Here is a 21,664-nt window from a genome sequence, read left to right on the forward strand (position 1 = left end):
TGTGTGTGGTGTGTATGTGTGGGGTGTGTATGTGTGGGGTGTGTATGTGTGGGGTGTGTGTATGTGTGGGGTGTGTGTATGTGTGGGGTGTATGTGTGGGGTGTGTGTGTGGGGTGTATTTGTACGTATGTGTATGTGCGCGTATGTGTATGTGCGCATATATGTGTGTGTGTGTGTGTGTGTGTGTGTGTGTGGGGTGTGTGTGTGTGGGGTATGTGCGTGTGGGGTATGTGTGTGTGGGGTATGTGTGTGTGGGGTATGTGTGGGGTATGTGTGGGGTATGTGTGGGGTATGTGTGGGGTATGTGTGGGGTATGTGTGGGGTATATGTGGGGTATGTGTGGGGTATGTGTGGGGTATGTGTGGGGTATGTGTGGGGTATGTGTGGGGTATGTGTGGGGTGTGTGTGGGGTGTGTGTGTGTGTGTGTGTGTGTGTGTGTGTGTGTGTGTTTTAGTATGGCTAGTAATAAGACTAGTGGTATTCAGCTCACTGTCATAGCAGGTCATGTTGAAGGTGATGAAGGTTATGGCCGGGGAACAGAAACTATCCACTTGTGCACATTTCACGAACATTCAACGTCATTAAATGCTACATTTAATTTTTTTTACATTTTTTTTCAAGATCAGAAATTAATTGCAAATGTATTGATATCACTAATTAGCTATAGTCTGCCTCACATTCTCTGGATCACGTCCACCGATGATAACATCATTCAACAAGCCTCAACGCTGTGGGTTATTACCAATAGAGGTTTACCTCTAGGCTGTTCATAGCTGTTCATAGGGTTGTTTACAACTAACTTTCAATATGGAAAAGTAAATTTAATGATCTGGTCCGTTCTCTACCATTATTAATTTCTCATGGAGCGTTAAAAGTTTCAAATAGCACCTTAAGGAATGGAAGGCAATCAGATTTGATTCAAGGAAAGGGAGGGTAGCTCCAATCCTTTGAATCAAGAGCCTTTCACCAGCGTTTGGATCATTAACAAGTTTTACTGATAATGTTGCTATTTTCATTTTCGACTCGTAGGTTAATTTGATTTTTTTTTTTTGCCATAGCGTTGTTCACTAATGACATCATCTTCGGTGGCGGAGTCAGGGGTCTGCGGATGGGTTAGTTGAGGATATTGTGAGAAGGTGAGACTGACTATACCTCTCGACGTTCCTCTCCCCAAAGCGTCTGCGCATGAGAGGCGAGGTCCTGCCTGAGCTGTAACCGTAGCCATCTTCCTGGTCCCTAAACTGAGCTGCCAGCCTGTGGTCGCTCTTACTCTTCATGAGGCCGGAGCCCATGGAGGGGCCGGAGTTGTAGCCGTCACTCATCTTGTTGGGCGTATTGAAGGTCAACTCTCCCAGGGTACTCAGGGTTGTCGCAAGCTGTGGCACACAATGGTATTTCAAGAGAAAGTCAAAATACCGTGGACGGAAAAATTCACAAATGAGCATCAATCCAGAAATAAAAGCTGTGCGTCGCGTCGGTCTATCTTGTACCATTACCAAGCAGCGGCTATGCTCAAACCGAATTATCGTCCAGCTTTCATTTTTAATTTGGAAAAGCCTTATTCTAAAAAACCTGTTTCGCATAATTTAATGGCAGTTCTATTATACGGAGTGTGATGTAAGTAGTTGTACTCAGAATAATTATTTTTATATTTGACTGCACTGATTTGGCAACAATTATTTTAATGGTCATAGGACTCTAGGTGCAGTAGCGAGTCGACTGGCTTGTGGCTCACTAGAAATTCATTTCTGCTAAATGTCCATTTTTTTTTTGTGCTTTACCGGGTTATCGCTGTATAGTCCTTGTGGCTTAGCGCTTCTTTTTGATTATAATAATAATTTACCGGGTTATAGAATGAGCAAAAACATATTAACTTATACTTCCCCCTGTATTAATGTTAGGGGTTAGAGTACTTGGAGTAGCGAATGATCATAGTACAGGAGGAAGATGAAAGTGTTTAGGTCTCATTGAGTGCCAAAGGGAGTGCCATGCTGTAACTCCGGGGGATAATAAGCCTCCTGAAAGTTCAGCCATCATGTGGCTCTCAGGACGACAATTGTTTGTAAATCTCAGCTGCTTTGGCTTGATCTCAACAAGAACTGAATACTCGTCTCACACAGGTACCTAGACCACAATGGGACAATGACTAAGGTCTCACTGGCTAACATTTTCATAAATAGGCAAATGCTTCTCTCAGAACTTCTAAAATTCGTATTTCGTTAAGTCATTTTTCACCACAGAACCAAACTTCACTTCAAGAAACTGCTTTAGTGACATCTTCGTCTCGAATGGAAGCCAGATTCCTTGCAAGACTGAATTCGTAACTGCATTCATCTATATCACGAAAATATATATGGACTTTTGTCCTTAAGAGAGGCTGAAGGTGGCTTTCCTTTCAAGAAGGCACTGGACAGGCACCTAAAGTCAGTACCTGACCAACCGGGCTGTGGTTCGTACGTCAGCTTGCGTGCGGCCAGCAGTAACAGCCTGGTTGATCAGAACCTGATCCACCATGAGGCCTGGTCTCAGACCGGGCGTTGACCCCCGAAACCCTCTCCAGGTAAGGGAGGTTCCTTGATACTGGTGAGGGGCTCTTGATCTAGGGAATTGGATCTGTGCTCCAGTTCCCTGAATTGAGCCTGAATACCTTCCCCCCCCATCATGCGCTGTATAATCCTACGGGTTTAGTGCTCCCCATGATTATATTAATAATAGTAATAATGAAGGTGGCATTCTATCTTGTTTCTGAGGTTATGAGTGAGTTTTTTTTTATTATTAGGATGGTCAAGACGAGGAAAATTGTGCTTTATTTAATACAACTCTTCCACAACTAGAACATTCCTCAGCGAGGAATGTTCTAGTTACATCGTACCTGCCGTTAATAGTTCCTTGTCTATCTTATAGCTTAAGGGTGAAGTTATTTAAAACCTCAAAACAGATCTTCATTTACAACAAATGACAAGCTAAACTCGTCTAATATAATGAAGACGACAACGATCTTTCCTCAGGTTTCAAGAAATATAATCACCAAGTTGTTCTTGTCAGTATTCTCACTGATTTGTCGTGCCTCTATACCCTTGCATGACCCAGCGCATCCCACTGAATCTTCACCTCACGAAGAAAAGTGTCCTACTTTGACAGCCACTGGTATACGATATTATCTACAAGTTTAATGCATATTCACAGATAAATAACCCATTTTAAGTTATTTAGTAAAATGAGTGCTTAGATTCTGGACTAATACACAACTCAGATAAAATTATTTGAGCAAATAATTAGTTCGCAATACTGAGATTTATAGTTACGAGGCTGTTATTGTACCAGTATTGTGTTCATTATGAATATGACACATGATAAACGCTCATTTAACTAAGATCTCAACGAAGTAATTTTTGAAAATAAAAAATTACATATGGCCACAAATCAACATTCTAATAATAATAAGAACATAAGAACAGATCTTCATTTACAACAAATGACAAGCTAAACTCGTCTAATATAATGAAGACGACAACGATCTTTCCTCAGAATATAATACAAAGACACTAAGTTATGCGTTACACACTATGGCATCTAAATGCAAATATATAATTAATTTATTAAATATATAGAAGTTTTCTATAAGGTACTGAAAAAATGAAAATTGGCTCCAGCAAGAAAATTATTTTTGTCTTAAAATTAAAATAAATTTACACAAAGAATCACTATTTACAAACTTAGAACCTGTAATACGTTATTCATTTACAACTCCGAAGTCTTAAGTGCAGTAAGCTTCAGGTTTAAGCTTCGCCTGAAAACTGACGCGGAAAATGAATAAACAATATAACCTTAATTTTGGCCCTGTCGGGAACATTTCAATAAACAGTCAAATTGAATTAATTTAGTGTCTATCCTTCACTAACCTTATTGATATCGTCAGGAGGGTTAAATCTGGTTCGTCTGCTGTAGTCCCCGGCTTCGTAATCAAAACTTCGAATGAATTCCATGGTCTTGAGGAAGATATCCTTGGTGTCCATGAGCTCTGCATCGTCCCAGGGAGTGTTATCATCCATGTGTTTCTCTGCCAGTTCGATGTTGGCCCCGATGTTGGAGACCTCTTGATCGAGGGACTCCTTGAGTGTTGTCAGGTTCCGAAGCTCATTGTTATAGTAGTTCTCCACCTAAACAGAGGGTTAGAGTTACGTTCACACCCTGCACCACTGCCTGAAGTCCGCCTGTATGTTAAATTAGCTGTAGAGCTTGTTATTAGAATCAACTAACAGGCAAAATTGGAAAAATGGTCACAACGCCCGAGTTACAGATCCAGTCCAAAACTTCATAAAGAGCATGGAAAGAGTATAGGTTAAATAATAAAGTAGCTGTTCACTCAGTAATAATTAAAAAAAAAAATTACTCAATTGTAACGCTTATCAGTAACGCCCCAAATTGCTATCAATTTTACTACAATTAAAATGAGACAAATATGAAGTATTGCGATGTCATATTGATGACTGACTTTCGGAAGCTAAATGGAAAAACATACCTCAGCCTTCAGAAAATCGCAGCGGTCTCTAACAGACTTTTGCAGACGTTTAGCGATATTTTCAATTTCATCTGAGACACTGTGTGTATTCTGCTTGAGGGCGGTGATGTTGCGTTCCACAGTAGACAGCTGATCGTTCAGCCGATGAGCGGCGCGTTTAACCTGTAATAAACACCATCCTTAAGTGCCTTGGACGGCCACTTTATTAGGTACACCTGTACAAGCGCTTGTTAATGCAAATATCTAATCACCCAATCACGTGGCAGCCCCTCAATGCCTAAAAACATATAGATATGGTTAAGAGGTTCAGTTGTTCGGACCAAACATCAGAAAGGGTAAGAAATGTGATGTGATTGACTGACCGTGGAATAATTGTTAGTGCCAGACAGGGTGGTATTGATATCTCAACCTTCTGATTTCCGGGGATTTTCATGTACAAGTGTCTTTCGAGATTACAAAAAAAGTGTGAAAAACACAAATCATCCAATGAGCGTTTGCTCTGTGGGCAATAACGCCTTGTTATGACAAAAGACCAGAGGAGAATGACCAAACTAGATCAAGCTGACAGGAAGACGACAGTGATTTAATCTCTGCCAAGGATTGATCCCAGGAAGGTGAAACGTTGGTATGTTTCCTTACATCTGCTGCCTCTGTTCACATAGCAGCAACTAGGTACTTGGGTTTTAGCCGACTGTTGTGGGTCGCATCCTACCAGGAGTCCTAGTGGACAAGATTAACCCAAATTTCCCAAAACGTTCTGCATAACGAGATGCTTTCTATATAGTATGCCAATGATATCAGCTAGGTTTGTAATAACTATCATACTTGTAGAAATTATTAATTATTATGCAGATAAGCATCTCTGAATGCACAACACATCGAACATTTACGTGTATGGGCGCAGCAGCAGAAGACAACACCTGGTCCCACTCCTGTCAGCTAAGAACAGGAAACTGAGGCTACAGTGACCACAGGCTTACTGCAATGGGACAGAAGAAGATTGGATAAACGTCTCTTGGTCTGATGAATCAGGATTTATGGTGCAACATGCAGATGGTAGGGTCAGAATTTGACATAAAACTTTGGAATATGGTGGAACAGGAGATTGGCAGCATGAATGTGCAGCCATCAAATCTGCAGCAACTGTGTGTTCTTATCATGTCAACTGACCAAGATCTCTAAGGAACGTTTCCAGCACTTTGTTGAATCCATGCCACGAAGAATTCAGGCTGTTCTGTGGGCAAAGGGGGAAGCCCTACACAGTACGTGTAGTTGTAATAAAATATTGTTCAGCATAAAGAATGCAATTAGTATGCATATGCATTTCGGGTGTATTTAATAAAGTGGCCACTGAGTGTAGTTAGAAACAATTTCTTGTTGACCCACTACAAAATAACTCACCCGGTAAGCTATGCGGATTTTCTTAAGATCAGTGAAAAGTAACACTTATCACATTTTCACAAGACCATTTGTTACCACTGAACTACAGAGCTTACAATAGGATGATTTTTACCACCAGCACTTCTTAGATAGAGGTTTAAATATATAATCTATTTTTACATTATGTTTTTGTCTACATGTCCAGGGTTGAGCGCTTTCTGTGGAAAAAAAAATAGTGGAGAATGCAGGAGTACTGTGGCGTGACTAAAACACCATTATTTTCCTGGTTGTTGACACCTCAGTGTTGTAACGTATTTCTAAGTACAGTACCAGGACTCACCTGATTGTTGATGCGACCAATCTCTCGTTTGAGAATGTCTGTGTGCGCAGCTTTGCAGTCCTCGCAAATCTTCTTTTCACAGTGGGCGCACACAGCCAAGTAATTCTTTTCGTTACATACGTTGCATCTTTCCATTAACTGTCCTGTAAGACGGAAGAAACAAGGATACTTTTAGGGCTGGGGGAAAAAGCTGCACGATTTGACAAAGTATTATTTTTTAAGATAATTGACACAAATTATATTTTGTAAATGCATATATTACAAGACTGATTAAAAAGCAGTTTGCAGGATGCGTCTTGTTAACACATGGCTACTTATCTAACATTCTGGTATCCTGTCGGAACGAAGTGAAACAATGTTCGAGTTACTTTGAATGTTTATTACTTGTGTACTGCAGAATACTATTGCTAGAAGACATATTCTTAACATTAAGGCACAATAACTAAAGGAAGCCAAGTAGTGTGGCTAATTTCCATTGGTGTCATCACCTACGATGAGCTGCTCATTATGTAACACACAGGTACATATATGTACTTCTAGGCGAACGCGGGCAACATAGATGTGATATACCTGTAACGGGTTTTTAGAGTTATTCTACCTCCTGCAGTCCGGCCTGGGGCAGGCTTTTCTGTTCATTGCCTTTTCACTTAGTGTGTTACTATTGACGACCAACTGGCCTACATATCCATCACATCCTGGTTGATCTGTCACTTGGTGGTAGTGATACGGTTACCTCTTGAATACTTCATTTGTTTCATCAATATTTTTGATATTCACTGGTACCATTATGAACAGCTTTTGGCCACGGATGACTACTCATATTGTGCCTATAGCTTCCCCGCTTTTCACCGGATATATTTCAAACTTCCTCCCATACATCTCACTCGAAATCCGCAGCTGAAAGAGACTTATGTTTCGTGCCTCTAGAGAATGGAACCCTGATCTTTTAAGTTTTACACAGAATGTTCAGCCACTGAGTTACAAGTTAACTCCGCTTGCCAGTATAATGTACGACTGATACTGAAAAAGCTGGCGTTACCTTTCAACTATAATATGTACCATCAAATCTCTGAGATACGTTGTATATTTTAATAGAAATGCTAAAAAGCCCATCATTAATATTTAAGATAGTTAATCTGATAGACACAATAGCAAATGTAAATGATAATTATTCTCTAATTTAAATGTGTTTGATACGTGCAATATTGAACTGGGACAGAAAATACAGAATAAAATATGTGAAGCTAAAGTGTTACTGACCTGTGTGTGGGTCCGGCGTCTCGCCAGTGATCTCTATGTGAGCCTCGAGGAACCTCTGAAGCGTCACGTTGGAAGGAAACCCTTGAACCCCATTGTAAGGGATCCGATGCTCGGCGCGACACTCCGGGCACTTGACCTGCAACAAGGTGAACCCAGTTAACATACTCGTACCACTTTACTTAGTGGTATATGATAATGATCTCAACAAGGTAATTAAATTTCCCTTTCTGTAATTTGTTTCTGAAAAAGTTAAATTAATAAAAGAATATGCAGCCACCGCAGTAGGATAGACAGATCTTGCCCACAAGAAGTGAAAGATCTAATGTCAGGTGGCCAAATATGTTGGGTCATACATCATTGCGTAATCCATAATGTCTTGCCTAATGTACAATAGTTTCTTTTATATTAAAAAGACAGTTCCAGCGAGCGGGAGTAAAGGGATAACATTAAGGCCTGTCAACTGCTGTGGTCATCAAGGTATCCATTTTTGTATCTCATTATTATTATTATTTTAAGCCTCCCCATGAACGATTATTGAAGGATTATTTGTACATGTGTATCCTGAGTGTATAAGTGGCCAGCCAGTGGTAGAGGACAGAGCTCGAGGGAGAGGACAGAGCTCGAGGGAGAGGACAGAGCTCGAGGGAGAGGACAGAGCTCGAGGGAGAGGACAGAGCTCGAGGGAGAGGACAGAGCTCGAGGGAGAGGACAGAGCTCGAGGGAGAGGACAGAACTCGAGGGAGAGGACAGAGCTCGAGGGAGAGGACAGAGCTCGAGGGAGAGGACAGAGCTCGAGGGAGAGGACAGAGCTCGAGGGAGAGGGCAGAGCTCGAGGGAGAGGGCAGAGCTCGAGGGAGAGGGCAGAGCTCGAGGGAGAGGGCAGAGCTCGAGGGAGAGGGCAGAGCTCGAGGGAGAGGGCAGAGCTCGAGGGAGAGGGCAGAGCTCGAGGGAGAGGGCAGAGCTCGAGGGAGAGGGCAGAGCTCGAGGGAGAGGGCAGAGCTCGAGGGAGAGGGCAGAGCTCGAGGGAGAGGGCAGAGCTCGAGGGAGAGGGCAGAGCTCGAGGGAGAGGGCAGAGCTCGAGGGAGAGGGCAGAGCTCGAGGGAGAGGGCAGAGCTCGAGGGAGAGGGCAGAGCTCGAGAGAGAGGGCAGAGCTCGAGGGAGAGGGCAGAGCTCGAGGGAGAGGGCAGAGCTCGAGGGAGAGGGCAGAGCTCGAGGGAGAGGGCAGAGCTCGAGGGAGAGGGCAGAGCTCGAGGGAGAGGGCAGAGCTCGAGGGAGAGGGCAGAGCTCGAGGGAGAGGGCAGAGCTCGAGGGAGAGGGCAGAGCTCGAGGGAGAGGGCAGAGCTCGAGGGAGAGGACAGAGCTCGAGGGAGAGGACAGAGCTCGAGGGAGAGGACAGAGCTCGAGGGAGAGGACAGAGCTCGAGGGAGAGGACAGAGCTCGAGGGAGAGGACAGAGCTCGAGGGAGAGGACAGAGCTCGAGGGAGAGGACAGAGTTCGAGGGAGAGGACAGAGTTCGAGGGAGAGGACAGAGTTCGAGGGAGAGGACAGAGTTCGAGGGAGAGGACAGAGTTCGAGGGAGAGGAGAACTTACCAATACTCTGCTGGCCAGATGGTAAACAAAAGTCCTGTACAAACCTGTCGACGGACGTAGTCGACGAGGCCCTCCATGCAGGGCTCCATACACACCGAGTGCTGGCATGGTAGCAGTTTTGGGTTGCGGAAGCGGTCCAGACATATACAGCAGGTAAGGAGCTGCTCAAGTTGCTGTGCCATCTTGCCTCAGGCTGGCTCCTCTGTAAAGAATATAAAAATATATAGTTTTTCATCTCAGTATAAGTTTCATTTGTATGAAATCACTTCCTTGCAAAACTATGTGTCGAAATGTTTTGTCATGTAATAGCATTGGAAGTTATAGGCTGTGCAAATGTGTCAAACTAGATACAGGTTTATAGGCGGAAAAAAAAAAAGTTTGTGAAATTTACAGAGGTCATTCAGTGCTCCGTGCAATGTAAACCTCACATTCCAGCACCACATTCAGAATAGGCAAAATAATAGGCAAGTTAAGGTAAATAACGTTGCTTTAACTTCAAAAAAAAAAAAAATGAAAATGATGACGTTAAAAACGGCACTATCCATAAAAACATCAGATCAACGACACTAAATATATCTTGTAAAAGTGATCGGAAGGGTCAAAGCCAAGTACATGTTAAGAGGTGAGTGCCCATCAATGGCCAGCTGCAAGCTGCAGGGAGACCAACTTGATTACCCACAAAAGGTGTTTATTCTGCAAAGAATAATCTTTCACTCAAAACACTGAACTTAGTATTGGAAAACCTACAGTCCCTGACGCCGGGATCCGCCACTGACCCATTGAACACCCCACTTTTGTGTGTCCTTTCTCTCTCTCTCTCTCTCTCTCTCTCACTCACTCTCTCTCTCACACACACACACACACACACACACACACACACACACACACACACACACACACACACACACACACACACACACAAAGCTTTTTAATAAACCTTCTACATAGAAGGACACGCATTACCACAATTTTTAAAGGGGTGGACTTATAAGCCAGCGGAAGGCCTCTGTTAAATGACGAAAAGCTCCAGTGGTGGGTCATTATATGACAGACCCGCGTCTCAGGAAACACTTGTCCTGTTTCCTGACGAATCTTACCTAACCTTTCACACACCATCTTGTCGCAACTCCGACTCAGTGCCGGCGCTACTGAACTAGTCATCTTATGACAGACTTATCAAATTTTTCCCCTATGACTAAAAGATCAATTTCAGTTGATGTTTCCTGTGGTACTATGAGAATCATACATCCATCCTGTTTAACCCTGCACAGGTTGTTGCTGGCCTGTAGCGCAGTGGTGTCGCTAGGGTTGGTGTCACCCCCTTGAAATCCAAGGGCGGGGGGATGGGGAGAGAAAACTGCAGTTACGTCACTACTGTATGACCAGTAACTTATGTTTAGCAATGAGAAAGTTTAAGGACCTTAAACCGAACAGTAATATTGAGGAAACAAACTCAAATACCACTGAGTACAGGCAACAGATCCTACATTTATTCATCTTCAACAGTGCAAAAAAAAAAAAAAATTGAAAAATAATGAAAAACATTGCAATATCAGAGAAACACTAGGAACGATTTGACCCTGAGTACAGGTAACACCTCAGTGAATCTGATCTTACATTTGACCCTGAGTACAGGTAACGTCTCAGTGAATCTGATCTTACATTTGACCTTGAGTACATCTGATCTTACATTTCCTTGCCTTCAATCCTGCAATCATCACATCAAAATCAATGATGTTCCCTATATAGGCCTATCTGTACTCGGTAATCATGTAATAAGCTACATAGAAACAAAGGATTTTTCTCTTATGTTGCTGCAGCACTGTTGTGGGCATTAGTGCCACCTTTTTTTTTAGAGGCTCTATGATGTCACCCCCTAAATGGTGTCACCCGGGGCGGCCCGACCCCCTTACGATGCCACTGCTGTAGCTCCTGGCCTTCCCACACCACCCATTCCCTACACATGACCTAGAAAGTCATGGCACCACAAGACTGTTGAAGATACCTCACTGAACACAGTCTTACTATTACTGGACACCCCTACTTATCCCCCTCCCCCCTCATACTCTACCTGTACGTCCTTGGAAAAGTTAAGTACCTGACGGAGGATCGAGTCTCCAGTACTACTTGAACAAAATGAGTCACGAGTTTAGCGCTTAGTCGATTAAAAAGATATCAAGTTATTTTTGCAAAATAAGGATAATTTTTATTTATTAATATTAAGCAAATTTAGAAAACAAATTATCCTAAATAAGCGGACTTCATAAATACCTCAGTATTATTTCTGAAACAAAAATTCCCATATAATGACAGCTGCAACTGCAGGAACACATGATCATATTCTCCCACTTTTGCTTGGGAATATTGCAACAAACTCAGGAGAGTTAACCATGGGATGTATAAGAAAGATGAAGGTGTGTTAAGAGTCTAGCAGTCATGACAACGAAGCAGGTACAGAAAATATACACAGCATGAGGGAGTAGTTGATCTTTCTGGACGAGATGATGTATACCAGTGACGACGACGACGACGACGACGACGACGATTATGACGATGATTATGACGATGATTATGACTACGATCAGTGTGACTGGCAGATATATGACTGCGAATAGCGGTCATATATCTGGCACAGATGGGTGTAATACTTTACGAAATACAAACTAACTTTGGAAGGTAAAGGCACCGAGAGGGGATATAGACAAGGGGTGGCCAGTGTGCTCTCAGCCTGAGAGTTGATACAGAGGACGGTTGAAAGTCACGCTGAAGAGACAGTGAGGGATCGTATGAGTGAGAAGACCAGTCAGTGGCTGGTGGAATGTGTGGACTCTTGCCAGGGTTGTGTTGAGCAGAGGGCGCCTTGTATGGGCTAAGTACTTCTTAAGCTGTAGGTCTTGACACGGAAGGAAATTGTGAAGTAATTCATAAACACTAAGTTAATCGTACGTGTATGAAACTACGTTAATGCAGGAGGCAATAAAATAAACTTTTAACAAAAATGTCACGAATAGATAATATTGCTTACTATCAAGGTTATTGTAAAAATTATTACGAAATGCGACGATCAGTGAAGACATTAACAGCTGGACCTGCCGTATGTAGCTTTAAAACATTGTTAGCTTCCCTTGTAGCTTTGAAAATGTCTACTGACTTCTCAGAAAACTTGTATAATAGCGCGAGCGCGCCCACACGCACGCACGCACACTAATAACCATAGATACATAAAAGCTCAGCCAGTCGCAAGATGTCTTGTTTTTAATAATTGATTAAGCAATTTGCACTATATAAAAGACCTCGGATATCTATATAAGGCACATCTCATTCTAATAATGAATCGACAGTTTTATGTTGGTTAATTAGTCAGAGAAAAATTACTTGACACGAGTTTGTGTTGTAAGATGACTTGTTCAGTGGTGCCAGCACTGTGGCGCGGGCGCGGCACTATGGAGAACCAAGACAGCTATGGAGAGCCAAGACACCTTGCTTACTGGTACTGGATTCTGTTATTGAAGAGTTTGCATATTTAATCTGAAGCAGAGCAGCGTAGGAAATCACTGAGGAGAAGCATGTTTCTCTGGCAGGGACAGCAAGAGGCAGTGAGCGGGGGTAGTGTGGGTCTGGTGCCCAACACGCGGCGCCACACATCACCTTATATCGCCATCTTCGAGTTAAGCTACAGCTCTGACGTCACTCCTGCACCTCTACGCTTCCCTCGGTAAAATTTTCAAAGCACATCCAAATTTACGATGGATTACTATATATTAACAGGCGTTTTTGAGGTCCTGGTTGAGAGAATTCGAGGAATTTGCGGTGGGTGAAAGGTGGATGTGGTAGAGATGGAGAAAGAGTGGGTCAGTGCCAAGAATACCCACGCGGTGCCTCTCTCTGCCAAGCCGGCCGGCACAGCATCTCAACCTGTGCACGTATGTGGCCTCCTTAACTAACAAGCACCACCCATGCTGGCAACTTACAGATCTAACTCAAATTTTGTAGTGAAATACATTTTCTTAAAAAATAGTATTTCTAAGATATACCCTTCCCCTCCTTCCACATAGCTTTAAGAAGAGGTAAGAAGAGGTATGATAAGGCTTCTGAAGCGGGGAGAGTGACCTAGTAACGATCAGCGAAGAGGAGGGGTCAGCTGTGACTCAATCACTGCAACTAATATAGGCGAGTATATATTGGCGAGTACACACACACACACACACACACACACACACACAAACCTATAATGCAAGTCCCAGTGTTCAATAAATCTTGCACATATAAAGGCTTAATTCTTTTCGCTTGTTAAAAAAGAATAAAGTCAATATCGTAGCTGGAACATTTCACAACAAACCCAAAAACCTGGAAAGGAAACCTGGACAACGTTTTCGTCCCCCCCCCCCCCCGGACCATAGGTCCTAAATTCAAATTCAGATTAGTGTAGCCCGGGCCAGGGTCAGCTTACGTTAGAACGAAGAAATTAATTGAAGACACGTGGCCAGATTCCTCAAGAGTTACCTGGGCGGACACACTTAACCTGTCTTTGTTACGCCAGATGTCCTCGTCTTCATATTTAATTCTTAAAAATCATTATTGAGAAAAGTGCTAATTGTGATATCAGTAATAGTAATGGTATTGGTAATAATACTAGTAGTAGTAGCAGCAGCAGCAATTGCAATAGCAGCAGCAGTAGTTACAGTAATAGTATTAGCAGCAGCAGCAGCAGCTGTAGTAGCAGCAGCAGCTGTAGTAGCAGCAGCAGTAGTAGTTCCAACAGTAGTAGCAGCAGTAGTAGCAACAATTGGTGATAATAGTAGCAACAGTAGTAGTAGTTGGTGGCGGCGGCAGTAGCAGTAGTTGGTGGTAGTAGTAATAGTAGTTGCAGTAGTAGTAATAGTAGTTTTAGTAGTAGTAATAGTAGTTTTAGTAGTAATAGTTGCAGTAGTAGTAATAGTTGCTCCATTAGAAATGTTTGGATACAAATACTGCAAACCCATCCCTAGATTCGTCAATTAGTTTATTATATTAAGCAGGAACTTCAACAAATATATATATACCAACTGATAATTCAAAACTGGACAGTTGATTTTTTAATAACTTAAGATTTTTCTACAAATGTTATATAGGTTAATTTCGGTTCGTCTTATTAATTCGTGATAAGGATTTTGAGGATCAGTTATGAAAAATGAAACAACAGACAATAAGTTTAATATAAGTTTTTAAGTTACTTTAGTCTGGAAAAACACTGTTCCCTCAAATATATAAAGATGTATATGCAACACGTGAGGAACTTTTATAAAGGAGACGTTTCGCTCGCCAATCCAAAGAGTTAGAAGGCGAGATGTGGTAGTTAGGTTTCGTATATTGTGTCAGGTCACCTTAGGGCAGTCCTGCAAAATCAACTTGGTCGACACTTGATGTATACAGTAGCGGCACCATTGAAAACAAGGGGGAAGGGAGAACTGGGGAGCTTTAGCCTCCCAAATTACTTCAGCCCTTCTAAGTTGCCCAAATTAAAAAAAATAGAAATAATAACTGCTTCAAGTCAACCTTCCTTGCGCCTCCATCCCGGCCAATCAGACAGCCACTCCAGTATAAAAATTCTGGCGCCGCCCTGGATATGTGCTAAATAAAGATTTAACGCCGACAACTTAATGCGGTGAAGCTTTAATTGGTATAACGTTTCACCAACTAATGAGTTTCAAGTACATAACACAGTGAGGAAATACTAACAAATTACTGCTAGGACATATGGGGCAGATGGTCAGCTGTAAAGATGAGAAAACCACTACAATAGGCCTACTGGATCAAGCTAAGTTTTCATTGCTCCAAGAGCCTACCACAATTTTGTTTAATGGTGTTAGTTTGATTGTAGACGACTTAAAACACTTACGTCTAATCTTGTTGCTTTCTTAAATAGTAGCCTGGCTGGGTATTAATATGTTGTCAGTATTTGTTACTTAAATTGCCCAGACTACAGCTGCATTGCTAAGATATTATGATTGATTCTAGGCAATGGCGCCTTTATAGGTAAATTCTTTTATAAGGAGTTTAACCTCGTTCTACTATACAAGATGTCCATTGATGTTTCTATATATGCAAATGCATTGTTATTACTGCCCATGTGACACTCAAATTATATTCGCATTGATTGAGAGACGTAGATCTCCCGTTGATTTATTCACACAGACCTTGTCGCAGCCTCCTGCTTTGGTGTCGATGTGACTAACAGTGAGATCCCCAACTGGGAAAATCCTGGAGATTGTAAGCTATACTTGAACTTGGGAGTATAATAAATCTGCAAGATGTGTTAAGATGTATTATTTAACAGTGTTTTGGCATACAACGAACGCCACTCATCAGTGCTAATTTTACCAAATTTTATATGAAACATTTAGAAACAGATTCGCATTAAACGTCACCTGGTTTAATCACGTGGACGATACCTGGGTTAAGCCACTAGCATATTCAAACTTTCAGATCAATTGCTTAAATTCAACGACACTAAACCCACGATTAAATTCGCGCTGGAGGAAGAACAGGACGGAAAACATTCGTTTTTGAAAGCCCTACCTACCTAATCTGGCGACTCGTCCTAATGCAGCATTACTCCGACTGTGACAGTAGAACGCAACGTCTCTAAGTGTAGTCATTGTTTTTGTTTCCTTAGGGTATTGAGAATTTGTAACCAAGAATAACTTACAGAGGGATGCAGTTATATCCAACTAGCCTTCCCCAGTCCTCCTCTCCCCTCACCACCGTGAGCCTGAGGTGTTCATTTGAGTCTATCACGACACTAATTGAGGCCCAGAGTCAGGAGGTAGGTGGCTCCCACTAGAACAAAGTTCTTTGTTGGAGTTTTGAGAGGAGTTCCACTATCGATGTACAACAGAAGAAAAATACTACCGAAGAACCTTACATCTTAGCCCACAGCTGCCTGCGTCAGTGTTCAGCAGACACCACCGTCCTTCCTCTGCAAGTTACCGCGACAATGTCACAGGAACAGCAGCAATCATCTGCGTCCTAGTGACAAGAACAACTATCGTTTGCTCCCCTAGTCACGGGACAAACTATGTATATTTCAGCCTCTGTAGGATCAGAGAACGGTATCCTCGTACAGCATAAGCCCAACCCCCCTATATCTCAATGCATGCAAACGGAATAGTGCAGAGTACGGCACGAGTTTGTAATGCAGTTAAATATAAAACTGGAGGATCTGAAGAGATTTAAAAGAAACATTCACAAGTCTTCTTATGGAAACCTAATACAATTTATACAATATAAATGATATATTAGGACAACCACAAGCCAGCTGATTCAAACCTTCCATTAAGAAACACCAACTATGAAGCGAAATTGAAGAGCTTTCTCCTGTTATCCTCAAATTTAAAAACGTCCTAAAACTCATTTTTCAAATTCTCTTCCATCATATAAAAATTAGGTTTTTAATTTTTAGGAAAATCTAACAACACTGCTTTAAATGACAATTTCATCCACACTGCACAAAAATCAGTAAAAAAAAAAAATACTTCCAATTACGACTTTCTCTAATTAATACCTGGTAAACTGTTTTAACAGTCCTGGTAAATAAATTAAAATTTGCACAGCTCAAAGGTGTCTTTTAATAAAGCCCACTAACCGTGAAAAATTGAAACCGATCAGAAAATATATTACCCGGTAACTGATCTAACTCCAACAATTCCAAGTTTTGTAACAGTTTCAGTAAAATTTAAAATTTCCATCAACTTAGAGTAAACTTGTAACATAACATCCGTCTTAAAGAATTCATCGTCATTAATATTTTGAAGCCAGTGTGAAGTTATCTTCAGTTATAGAATGTAACTAACTATTTATTAAATACAAATAGCAAATTAAGACATGCCAACCAATAGCAACATGAACCTTAAGTCCAGGAAACCACAATAGTTGAAAAAATTGAAGCCGATCAGATAAATCATTCTAGCTCTAAGCTGCGTCAGCCATTAAAAAATGAATCAAAACACAAGAGGTAGACTGAAATATATTTAATGCGATTTAACAGGAATGAAAACTTCACACTATTTTACACATAAAATGGTCAAATCTACAGCTCCTACACATTGAAATTTCACTCATCTTTATCGCATTAAGACGCAATTTTTGCAAACGTTTGAAGGTCCGTCACTGAGGATTTCGGAAGTTTTCCCAGCCATCCCAGGATGCTGGGAGTGGGTTTTACAACTCTGGTCACAGGGTAAGTAAACATGCCAATTGTTCCATGAATCTAGTCCTCGTTACCGTACACAAGCTTTGAAAATTTGAAGCCGATTGGGTGATGCGTTCTCTAGTTGTGAACGAAATAACGAAAATCGGAGGAAGAGAAAAAAAATTCAGACAGCCTCTTATTAGGGAGGCCTGAAGGGTGACATGTCAGCTGCGCCCCAGTCAGAGCAGCAGCAGTCAGCTGCACCCCAGTCAGAGCAGCAGCAGTCAGCTGCGCCCCAGTCAGAGCAGCAGCAGTTAGCTGCATCCCAGTCAGAGCAGCAGCAGTCAGCTGCACCCCAGTCAGAGCAGCAGCAGTCAGCTGCACCCCAGTCAGAGCAGCAGCAGTCAGCTGCACCCCAGTCAGAGGAGCAGCAGCAGTCAGCTGCACCCCAGTCAGAGGAGCAGCAGCAGTCAGCTGCACCCCAGTCAGAGGAGCAGCAGCAGTCAGCTGCACCCCAGTCAGAGGAGCAGCAGCAGTCAGCTGCACCCCAGTCAGAGGAGCAGCAGCAGTCAGCTGCACCCCAGTCAGAGGAGCAGCAGCAGTCAGCTGCACCCCAGTCAGAGGAGCAGCAGCAGTCAGCTGCACCCCAGTCAGAGCAGCAGCAGCAGTCAGCTGCACCCCAGTCAGAGCAGCAGCAGCAGTCAGCTGCACCCCAGTCAGAGCAGCAGCAGCAGTCAGCTGCACCCCAGTCAGAGCAGCAGCAGCAGTCAGCTGCACCCCAGTCAGAGCAGCAGCAGCAGTCAGCTGCACCCCAGTCAGAGCAGCAGCAGCAGTCAGCTGCACCCCAGTCAGAGCAGCAGCAGCAGTCAGCTGCACCCCAGTCAGAGCAGCAGCAGCAGTCAGCTGCGCCCCAGTAAGAGCAGCAGCAGCAGTCAGCTGCACCCCAGTCAGAGCAGCAGCAGCAGTCAGCTGCGCCCCAGTAAGAGCAGCAGCAGCAGTCAGCTGCACCCCAGTCAGAGCAGCAGCAGCAGTCAGCTGCACCCCAGTCAGAGCAGCAGCAGCAGCAGCAGTCAGCTGCACCCCAGTCAGAGCAGCAGCAGCAGCAGTCAGCTGCGCCCCAGTCAGAGCAGCAGCAGCAGTCAGCTGCGCCCCAGTCAGAGCAGCAGCAGCAGTCAGCTGCGCCCCAGTCAGAGCAGCAGCAGCAGTCAGCTGCACCCCAGTCAGGGCAGCAGCAGCAGCAGTCAGCAGCGCCCCAGTCAGAGCAGCAGCAGCAGTCAGCTGCGCCCCAGTCAGAGCAGCAGCAGCAGTCAGCTGCGCCCCAGTCAGAGCAGCAGCAGCAGTCAGCTGCACCCCAGTCAGAGCAGCAGCAGCAGTCAGCTGCGCCCCAGTCAGAGCAGCAGCAGCAGTCAGCTGCGCCCCAGTCAGAGCAGCAGCAGCAGTCAGCTGCGCCCCAGTCAGAGCAGCAGCAGCAGCAGCAGCAGTCAGCTGCACCCCAGTCAGAGCAGCAGCAGTCAGCTGCACCCCAGTCAGAGCAGCAGCAGTCAGCTGCACCCCGGTCAGAGCAGCAGCAGTCAGCTACGCCCCAGTCAGAGCAGCAGCAGCAGTCAGCTGCGCCCCAGTCAGAACAGCAGCAGCAGTCAGCTGCGCCCCAGTCAGAGCAGCAGCAGCAGCAGTCAGCTGCACCCCAGTCAGAGCAGCAGCAGTCAGCTGCACCCCAGTCAGAGCAGCAGCAGTCAGCTGCACCCCAGTCAGAGCAGCAGCAGTCAGCTGCACCCCAGTCAGAGCAGCAGCAGCAGTCAGCTGCGCCCCAGTCAGAGCAGCAGCAGTCAGTAGTTCAGATATTCAACACCTTCAAATAACCAATTCAGAGGATCATTATACACAAATAACTCGCATACAAGAAAAAACTAATGGCGACATTTCAGTCTGACTTGGACCATTAATTAGTTATGTGACTAGTTGATGGTCCAAGTCGGACAGAAACGTAGTCACAAGTTTCAGGGTTCCAGTTACGGTATTGTGCCTTTTATATTCCTGGTCATTATATTTAAATAATTCATTACCGCTTAACTCTTTTCATCTATCAAAACTTTGCAGCCTCGTCCCTGGACCCATTGTGTACCTCTGTGATGGATATGGGGTACAGAAAGCTGTTAAATTAAGCTAATGCAATCATCGTCTCTTTAGTCTGGCCAGACGCTGCTGCCTCGCTGTACCCTCCCTGATAACTACTGACAGCAAAAAATGCACCATTCATATATACTGACGCTTAAGTATTAGTCTTTAATAGTGATGGATTGAATTTTATAAATTATATTTATATGAAGCGCTAAATCCATATGTATCATTCAGTACTAGGGGTGACGGAGAGGTTCGATCCTCCTTTCCTTAATCAGGAAAGTGAGGCTCTGATCTCGCAGGCAGACTAGTTCAGGGTGTGTTGGAGCCAAGATATGTTAACGAGTCTCTCGTACCAGGGTAAAACAATGCTTACAAAACTAAAACACACACACACACACACACAAAATTATGGAGAAGATTATCAGGAGGAGAGTGGTGGAGCACCTGGAACGGAACAGGAGTATAAATGCCAACCAGCACGGATTCACGGAAGGCAAATCCTGTGTCACAAACCTTCTGGAGTTTTATGATAAAATAACAGAAGTAAGACAAGAGAGAGAGGGGTGGGTTGATTGCATCTTCTTGGACTGCAAGAAGGCCTTTGACACAGTTCCTCACAAGAGATTAGTGCAGAAGCTAGAGCACCAGGCGCATATAACAGGAAGGGCACTGCAATGGATCAGAGAATACCTGACAGGGAGGCAACAACGAGTCATGGTACGTAATGATGTATCACAGTGGGCACCTGTGACGAGCGGGGTCCCACAGGGGTCGGTCCTAGGACCAGTGCTATTTTTGGTATATGTGAACGACATGACGGAAGGGTTAGACTCAGAAGTGTCCCTGTTTGCAGATGATGTGAAGTTAATGAGGAGAATTAAATCTGATGAGGACCAGGCAGGACTTCAAAGAGACCTGGACAGACTGGACACCTGGTCCAGCAAATGGCTTCTCGAATTTAATCCTGCCAAATGCAAAGTCATGAAGATGGGGGAGGGGCACAGAAGACCACAGACAGAGTATAGGCTAGGTGGCCAAAGACTGCAAACCTCACTCAAGGAGAAAGATCTTGGGGTGAGTATAACACCGAGCATGTCTCCGGAAGCACACATCAATCAGATAACTGCTGCAGCATATGGGCGCCTGGCAAACCTGAGAACAGCATTCCGATACCTTAGTAAGGAATCATTCAAGACACTGTACACCGTGTATGTCAGGCCCATACTGGAGTATGCAGCACCTGTTTGGAACCCGCACTTGATAAAGCACGTCAAGAAACTAGAGAAAGTACAAAGGTTTGCGACAAGGTTAGTTCCAGACCTAAGGGGAATGTCCTATGAGGAAAGATTAAGGGAAATCGGCCTGACCACACTGGAGGACAGGAGGGTCAGGGGAGACATGATAACGACATATAAAATACTGCGTGGAATAGACAAGGTGGACAAAGACAGGATGTTCCAGGGAGGGGACACAGAAACAAGAGGCCACAATTGGAAGTTGAAGACACAAATGAGTCAGAGAGATAGTAGGAAGTATTTCTTCAGTCATAGAGTTGTAAGGCAGTGGAATAGCCTAGAAAATGACGTAGTGGAGGCAGGAACCATACACAGTTTTAAGACGAGGTTTGATAAAGCTCATGGAGCGGGGAGAGAGAGGGCCCAGTAGCAACCGGTGAAGAGGCGGGGCCAGGAGCTAGGACTCGACCCCTGCAACCACAAATAGGTGAGTACAAATAGGTGAGTACTGCATGGAGGCAGTAGAGAAGCTCGTACCAAGGGGCAACAGAAACAACAGGAAGATCAGAGAGAGCCCATGGTTTACCAGGTGTGGAGAAGCCAAAGCCGCCAAGTGTGCTAGAGTATGGAAAAAAGTATAGAAAGCAATGGACCCAGGAAAACAGGAAGTTGAGCCGAAGAGCCAGAAATGAATACGCCTGGATAAGGAGAGAAGCCCAGCGTCAGTACGAGAATGGCATAGCAACAATAGCCAAAACTGACCCAAAGTTGTTATACATCCACGTCAGGAGGAAAACAACAGTCAAGGACTAGGTAATGAGGGTGAGGAAGCAAGGATGTGAGCTCACAGGGAATGACAAGGAAGTATGTGAAGAGATCAGCTCGCAATTCAAGGAGGTATTCACAGTGGAGACAGGCTTCCAGCAAACCGAGGTGGCAGGGTACACCAGCAAGTGTTGGCCACACTGCACATAACTGAGGGAAACTAAATTTCCCGAAGGCGGTGTCCCCAGATAATCTCTTTCATTGGGTCCTGAGAGGGGG

At 44.0% G+C, this 21,664-nt stretch overlaps 1 protein-coding gene across 8 annotated transcripts in view; it reads right to left on the reverse strand.

The window, feature by feature from the left end:
- The window catches only part of tn (tripartite motif containing protein thin), a 229,547-nt gene that overhangs the window by 25,394 nt on the left and 182,489 nt on the right, over positions 1–21,664 (reverse strand). For all 8 annotated transcript variants that reach the window (XR_008408914.2, XR_011392868.1, XR_008408911.2 and 5 more), the window contains 6 exons: positions 9,139–9,296; positions 7,504–7,639; positions 6,244–6,386; positions 4,524–4,685; positions 3,904–4,161; positions 1,154–1,377 (listed from right to left, as the gene is read on the reverse strand). Coding sequence is in view for 1 of the 8 variants with exons in the window: in XM_053795137.2 (XP_053651112.1) it covers positions 1,154–1,377; positions 3,904–4,161; positions 4,524–4,685; positions 6,244–6,386; positions 7,504–7,639; positions 9,139–9,276 (1,061 nt within the window). In the remaining 7 variants the exon portion in view is untranslated. The remainder of the gene's footprint in view (positions 1–1,153; positions 1,378–3,903; positions 4,162–4,523; positions 4,686–6,243; positions 6,387–7,503; positions 7,640–9,138; positions 9,297–21,664) is intronic.

This window comes from Cherax quadricarinatus, chromosome 37, assembly GCF_038502225.1.
Source record: "Cherax quadricarinatus isolate ZL_2023a chromosome 37, ASM3850222v1, whole genome shotgun sequence".
NCBI classification, from domain to species: domain Eukaryota; kingdom Metazoa; phylum Arthropoda; class Malacostraca; order Decapoda; family Parastacidae; genus Cherax; species Cherax quadricarinatus.